An 8,057-nucleotide genomic window follows, 5' to 3' on the forward strand; every position below is an offset into this window, starting at 1 on the left:
CCACAACTTAACAGTGAACACTTGAAATTACAAGCAATTATTATACCAATTGAATAATCCCAATTAATTCTTTTATAAAATTGCCCTTTATTAAAAGAATTGTCATAAGGCTGCGAAGAAAATCTTAACATTAGATTAACTTTGAAGAAAATCTCATCTCACATTTAATAATTTTAGCGAAAGGCATCTTCCGAAGCATTGAAATATTTAAAGTAGAATTTAATTAATCAAATTGCAAAATATGAGAACTAGGACATGGTACTAGTTCTGGACGTCGCGTACTCATCTACTTCACTATAAACAAAGAATCATCATACCGGATTTCTGTCCATGGAGGGAAAAAAAAAATGTGGGTAACATTTGCTTCATCTACAATTCTAAATTGGAATTGCTGTTTTAATGGATTGGACTTGGAGGGTATAACGGAATACAAGAAAAAAATAAAGGAATTACATTACATGATTAAGATAGACACGAGCATCATGGAGAACGTAATAAAACAGAATCCTGTGGGAAAGCATATATCCGACATAATTGCATTCTTACTTCTCCCCAAAAAAAAAAAAAATATTTACACACCTGGTCTTTATTGTGATCTGATTGGTCTGTGTACCGGCGATGCATAACCATTTTGCTATATAATATCTTCCTATTCAAGCTGTGTAAACAAGTTCCACAAAAATGTACAAATATCTCAATATAATAAATGGCAAAGTTATTCCAGGGTCACCTGCGCACTGGCTGCCTCCATCAAACCATTGCGTATTTGCTCACCGACATCTCTAACATGACCAGGGCCATGGGGAATGAAGACAGTAGTGTTCTTAGACGAGTTTCCAAGGTCTTTGATCGTATCAAAGTATTGGGTGACCATGATGAGGTCCATCACCTCCTTAGCAGTGGTGCCCTCCACCTTGTGAGAAAAATTCAATATGTTCTCTCTCAAACCATCTGTGATTGCCTGCCTCTGCCTCGCCACACCAACCCCACCAAGGTACTTGGCTTCAGCATCAGCTTCTGCCTTTTTTACTTGGAGCACCTTTTCTGCTTCCCCTTTGTACACACTAGCAAGCTGAAGCCTTTGAGCTGCAATTGAGAATGAATGTTCAGTGCGAATTTTTTGATGGTTCAGAAATAATCAAATTGCTGAACAAAATACTTCAAGAGTGTAGATGCTTTGATAAAATCAAGTAAACATACACTCATTATCAGTAGCACTAGCACCATTACTCTGTTTGATGCCTAATTTATGCATAATGTTTTGCAGATTTATAAATTGAAACTTTCATAAGATAAAGCTAATCAGATTGGTAGCAAGAGCATGTGCCATCCAATTACAAAGTTTTGACTTAAGAGATCACAATGAACAATAGTGCCCACAAAGGATTTACATTCTGTCCTTTTGACTTGCATATGAAACAGTGAAGACCATCAACATAAAAGACAGCTATAATTTGTGTCATCTGCTTTCTTCACACCACATTTGGATAAACATAGAACTATGTGTGCAGAAAGAACTGTGACAACATAAAATGCTATTCTCAAGAATCTCCCTCACCTTCCAAAAATCAATCATGGTTATCATTTTCAACAAACAATATTTTGAAAATTTAGACGAGAAATGCCTGGGTGAACTGTGAAGTAAAAAGAATCAGAAACCAGAAAATGCATATTACCTGCATTAATTTCATTCATTGCCTTTCGCACAGAGGCATCAGGTACAATGTCAACCATCAGGATGTGTTCTATGCTATATCCATAAGCTCCCATCACCTGATCCATGATTTCAACATAACATATGAAAAAACAACACAAAAGACATGGTTTTTTCATAATATGAAAAGCCTTATCTAACAATAAGAGGAAGCATGTATCAGCAACATCAAGAGAGACAGCATTCAAAGAAACAAATACAAGACAACACTGCCAGAAGCTTATATTCAATAGAGTAAAAGGAAACAAAAGTATCAATGTCATAAAAAAGCATGTTATGGTAATGTCTTTCAGTTTCAAATTGTCATATTTGGCAATCATCTTATGTGGTTTTTGCCCTTTTCTCAGAACAAATTCTTTTTAAAGTACATTTTCAGTGCAGTAATAAAATCATATGTGCTTCTATTTATAACTTTGCATCTTATTTGGCTGACTTTTTAGCTACTAAGATATTTCATAAATTGTAACGTAAAGAAGCAAAAAAAGTAACTATGCAACATTAAATTTGAATAAAAAAAATGTGCCTAAGTGCCCGCATTCATAGCAAGATAATCTCCATAATGATCTAATTAAGTAAGCAATCCTCGTTATTTATAGCTGATATTAAACAAAACCATCTAATTACCTTCTCAAGTTCCTCCAAGACAGCTTTAGCAACTTCACCTTTCTGTTCAAAGAGTTCATCCAGAGTCATTCTTGGAACAAGAGCTCGAGCCACTTACAAAGACAAAACAATTACAGCATTTAGAAAAGGGTGATAACATAACAGAATACAAAAATGATAAAAGAAAGAGAGAAAATTGTTTCACTGTATAGAATTACCATCAAACACATAAGCCTGAATCTGCTCTTTGGGGTTTGCCAACTCGTAAAATGCATCATCAGCATTTTCCTTGACTACTCGATATTGAATTGAGCACAACAATTGCACAAAGACATTGTCCTGCAGAACAACACAATCATTTTCAACCTTTTCTACGGTGAAGCAATAAATACCTCACTCCATCCAAGTAGAAAACACAGCGCTCATTCGCATCGCCTTAATAATCATAAATTCAAATTCTGATTTCTTCACTTCTGTGGCATGGAAAAATAGGATTCTCAAAATTCAAGAGTAGAATGAACAAAAACCCTAAAATTTTGCATTGCTTAATTCCACATTCTTATTAATTCAATACAGGAATTGAGGAAGAGAACGGAAAGAAGAATAAACCTTGGTCTTGGTTTCGATGCGGACATCGAGAGAGCTGATTCTGGTGGAAAGGATGCCGGCCAGACACTGACCGGCCAAGGGGTTAAAGAAATGGAGTCCGGGCTCAGCCAATTTCTCGAAGCGGCCCCACCTTTCGACGATGCCTATGCTGGCCTGGTCTACGCATCCACATAACAAACACCAGGAGTTGCCCATTTCGATTGATCAGAATTTCTCTCTCTCCAATTCCCTGCGCTGCGAAGAAAGATTCAAATAGAAGCGAATTCAAGGGACTGAAGCGACGCCGATATTCGCAAGCCACAGGGAAAACAAAAACCGCCTTTCCTTGCCATGGGCTTTTTCTGTCGTTTACTTTGTCTAGTCCTATTTCAATTTGCAAAAGAAAAAAAAAATATATATATATATAGAAAAGATTGTCTTTAATTTTTATTAAAAGTTTTATAATATAATAAACTGTGCATTTATTTTGATATAATAAATTTTCTATTCACATTATATTGACATATAATAAAGTGGATTATGATTATGAATTCTAATTGCATTTTATACACTCATTGATGTCTTGTAATTTGTAAAATAAGATATGTTATTATTTTTACATTAAATTTATTTTACTTAATTTGAACATATTAAAAATATATATGACTTTTATCTCACTTGTGTGTAAAATTATTGATGTATAAAAGACGATTAAAATCTAATTATATTGTGTGAATGCATTGATATTACTTTTAATCTGAATAATTGTGAAAAATTAATTTAATTACGATAAAAAATTGTTATTAATAATGCTAAAATCAAATTTCATATAAAGTTTAAAATGTATATTAAGACGCATTAAAAAAATAAATTAAGCTGAAACTTCGATGATAATTTAAAATAAAATAATAATAATAATATTTATAAAATTATGAATATTAAATAAAACTAAACCTTTTAACTTTTTCAACACTATAAATTGTAAAAAATTAAACAAAATAAATAATAAATGAACTGAAAAATAAATATTACTTTTAAAAATAAACTAAAGTACAATCTTAAGGGAAACTTATTTTGTCTTAATAAAAATTAATGCTGACAAAAACCTGTTAATGATAGTTAAGCCTAAATCCAATTAATTTATTATTCTATATATCTATATATATATATATATATTTTTTTTTGTTAATTTATGTAATTTAGGTCGATCAATCAATCATTTTTAAAAAATTAAAAATCATAAGAAGTTGAATAATTAAAAAAAAAAAAAACTAAAATCTAAACTAAACCTAATAGAATATATTAATTTATTTTGCAGTTGGATTGCTGACTAATTCCCGTTCGATTTTACGATTTTGGCATTTTCTTCGCTCCCTCTGACGGATAATGACTAGTCTATAGGACGCGGTTGGGCGGCTAAGGCTTATTTTGGGCTTATCTTTCATAGACTTCTTCATTTTCTGGGTCCGCCCAGCTCAAACGGGCTTGAATGTTTACATTTCAGCCCATTCAAAATATGGGCTCAATTGATTAAACAAATTCAGCCCAATTAAATTAAAAAATATAATAATTATATAATTTATTACATTAAATTTTTTTTTTTTACTTCATTTGGTATCTTTCTATTTCCATTAACTATATATAAAAGATTAATTCCTTTCAGAATTCAGACAAAAAAATTATTTAGTTGGATGGCTATCATCAATAATTAGAGTAAAAAATTAATAAAAATTGAACTCATAATTGCTCAAGTGAGTGAATACTAAATTAGATTATCACAAGTTAAATCATATTTCAAAATCTAACATTTTTTGCCATTTTTATGGGGAGATATTATTTTTAGTTCATTAGATTCAATTATTTTTAACTTCACGTCTCATGATTTTGAGGATGACTAAATTAAAGAGAACTATAACAAATGATAAAAAAATTAATAATAAATAATTAATAATTAGTTGTTTATAATTAACTGTTATAATTAATTACAATGATGATTCGACTATTACAGTAACGAACAAATTAAAAATTATAAATAAAGACATTTTTATTTTTAGTTTAATATATAAAATTTTCACTTATGATATATAAAAGATTTTTTTAAAATTATTTTTTATTTAATATTCTTATATTTGAATTACTTATTTTTATAATTTTAATGGGTTAGTATATATTTTATTTGTATGTATACATCGAAAATTTAAAATATAAACAATAGCGTGTTTTTATTGTTAAATATAATTTTTAATTATTTTGAGATTTATATATATATATATGTGTATTTATTAATTTTTAGTTATATATCGATACAATTATGATAAAAAAAAGGGCAAAATTAATTTTTTGAATTAAATAACTCAAAAGTTAATTTTTGAGGTTTTAAAAGCTGAATTTTTCAACTCATAAGCTCCATTTATTTTGTAAAAAAATAATTTATATATAAAAATATTTTTTAAAAAAATATTTTCATAAAAATATTTTTTATTATTTAGTTATAATTTAAACTAATGTTATATGCTTTTATATATATATATATATATATAAAAGTATTTTTACACCTCAATTTTAAAAAATAAAAAACAATTTCATCTTTTAAAAAGAAAGAAGTGATCATATATTTTTTATTTTTTTAAATATCTATTAACCATTTTCTTAAGTGTTCACACTATATAAAATATGAAAAAAAAAATTAAAAAAACTAGTTTTTTACTTTGCCGGTTTGAGATCATTAGATACTATGTGCGTGTATCTAGTGTCTATACATCCTCCTTCATATAATATATGGGATTCACCTTTTAAAATCAATGAAGAAACTGTTTTTAACTTTAGTATAAAATATTATTTTTAATGTTTTCAGTATATTTTAGAATTTTTTTTACTCACACATGTATCATCTCTTATAATTTATTCTTTGAAGCCATATTTTTGAATTAAGCATTATTTTCATATATATATATATATATATATATATCAAGAACAAGGAGCATATTTGCACCATGTGCAGAGATTTATTGAATGGATCGAGTACGCAAACAGTACACTACACAAAACAATATCACACATCCAAGAAAAGGCCGAAAACAGCTTCAAAAATCACTTAAATTTACTTGTACAAAGGATTTAGTGGGTGTTAATTTATTTCATAATCCAAATCAAGTTAAAACAAGATTGACATACAGGTCTAGCCAACGCATAAATACATATCTACACACATGCGCACACACGTGTACGCAAAGAAATCTTCTCAATTTTTCCAGTAAAATAACAATATAATGAATCAACGTGGCAGATTAAAAAAAAAAAAACTAATTAAGGAGTGTTGACCCATGCAGACATGTCCTCTGCAAGGATGCATCACCATTTAAGCAGAATCTTTAAACCCACAACATGTTCCATACGCGTTCTCCTTACATTTTTCTTATTGCTTATTATATATATTTTCTTGGAATCCAAATAAAAAATATTGTTTAATAAATGAGACAAGAGAATAAATATCGATCATGTTGGCCAGACCAATGTTAAAGAAAAACATTGCAACCACAATTGTATCATCTTCAATTTCTTGTAGAACAGACAGATATGGGATATCTTATAATGCAGAGAGACCAGAAGACAGAAGATTTTATTGATGGGGTTGGCATTGTTATATCTTTGTACTTGGGAGGGAAGCATCTTGATGCGGATCTAGATCTTTGTTAGGCCTTTTGGGAGGCAACAAGAGATCCCTTGGTGTAGCCAGCCAATTTTATTATAATTCCTGCATCTTTATATCATTTATTTCGATTTGATTACAAACAGGTAAAGTTTCTTTTCAAGCTCATACATCTTTTGTTTCCCCTAGCTATATCCCATCCCATGGACAATTCTACATAAAGCAAGGCTAACAGGGTGTATCTAACCAAAATCCCACATGATATATATATATATATATATATATATATTAAAATACATTTGCATCCTGCATCCAGATAAATTTTCTGGATGGTGGAATCATCATTAATCTCTTAATTATCTGTAAATGGTGGATCATGAAACAAAATTGCTAAGAACATTCAATTGTTAGAATTTTCATATAAAATAGAGATGAGATGAGTGAGAGACATGTAAGTTGGAAAAACTATATAAACTTATTGTTTTAAGATTTTGAGTTGAATGTGTTCTTTCACAAGCTTATAAAAAAGGATTCTTTCTATACACTTTAGACTCCCCAAGGGGTATGATGGTCTAATAGAGATGATTATGAAGACAATGATTTGTGATTTCTATGATGTCCCGTGGATGGAAAAACAAGTACAAATTTGTATTATTTATTAAATGGGTGATAGTCTTACTCTATGTTTTCTATCATTCTCTTATTTGTAGTGTTAATTTCCTCAATCATAATCTGATTAGAGTCCTATTCAATTTAGGAATAATACTAAAATAAATGTTTTACTTGAAAAATATCCTCTTTCCAAATCATATTAGAATTTTGAGTCATAATTATAACGGTATTTAATTAACTTGACTTAATCTATTAATTTTGAAGTCCTTAAACAGCCCGTACACAAGAGGACTGTTAACAACTCGCACATTGTTTTACTCCATTATGATATGATCATTGGATTTTAAGAAACTACAAAGTTTGTTGGGTTGGCTTGTTGCCAGGACTAACGTGGGGGCATTCCTTGATTTGTTTCAAAGAAAAATATCGACTATAGCTAATACGTTGCCGCAGATTTCTGTTATCCACTTGAAATTTTCTGATGTCTCTTCATTAAGGGACACTACAGCTGATCAATGGATTAATCATTGTGCGACTTGCGATTAAAAATGTCTGCACAGCATATTAAGAGGTTTAAAATATTTTCAAGGCGGTGTCCTGAAAGCTCAATAAGATTTATTTTTTTGCTGTTAGTAAGCTTAAGGTTTTCAATTATGGTTTATGGAAATGACAACTTGGACCTCCATCGTAGGGCCAGGAAAAAAAAAAGGGTATTCATCATTTTGTGACACTAAATTACTGGAGCCTATACTAGTTGATAGCCCTTGTTAATTTATATGATTTTTTAAACTTAGCCAGTTGGATGGACAGGTCCTTTGACCAACCTCCCTTGATTGCTCTATATATAAGTCCTATCGCACTAGACCAAGGCACTCATCATCTCAACAAAAT

General features: G+C 29.9%; 1 protein-coding gene across 1 annotated transcript; it reads right to left on the reverse strand.

Annotated features, from left to right (window-relative positions):
* Window positions 1-428: 428 nt before the first annotated feature.
* Window positions 429-3,302, reverse strand: LOC110670210 (hypersensitive-induced response protein 4). The gene is made up of 5 exons (XM_058139837.1): window positions 2,927-3,302; window positions 2,536-2,656; window positions 2,339-2,430; window positions 1,677-1,773; window positions 429-1,086 (listed from the first exon to the last, which is right to left on the reverse strand). Exons 1-5 carry the CDS (start codon window positions 3,119-3,121, stop codon window positions 716-718), a joined length of 876 nt encoding a protein of 291 aa, XP_057995820.1. The 5' UTR covers window positions 3,122-3,302; the 3' UTR covers window positions 429-715.
* Window positions 3,303-8,057: the final 4,755 nt, after the last annotated feature.

Source organism: Hevea brasiliensis, chromosome 17, assembly GCF_030052815.1.
Source record: "Hevea brasiliensis isolate MT/VB/25A 57/8 chromosome 17, ASM3005281v1, whole genome shotgun sequence".
NCBI classification, from domain to species: Eukaryota; Viridiplantae; Streptophyta; class Magnoliopsida; order Malpighiales; family Euphorbiaceae; genus Hevea; species Hevea brasiliensis.

Excerpts from the sequence above, each read along its gene's own strand:
- LOC110670210 (XM_058139837.1), bottom strand. The coding sequence starts at position 3,121 with ATGGGCAACTCCTGGTGTTTGTTATGTGGATGCGTAGACCAGGCCAGC. Across the intron at positions 1,774-2,338 it reads TCTTGGAGGAACTTGAGAAG|GTGATGGGAGCTTATGGATA; the intron begins GTAATTAGATGG and ends ATCATGGATCAG. Across the intron at positions 1,087-1,676 it reads AATGAATGAAATTAATGCAG|CTCAAAGGCTTCAGCTTGCT; the intron begins GTAATATGCATT and ends TCTCAATTGCAG.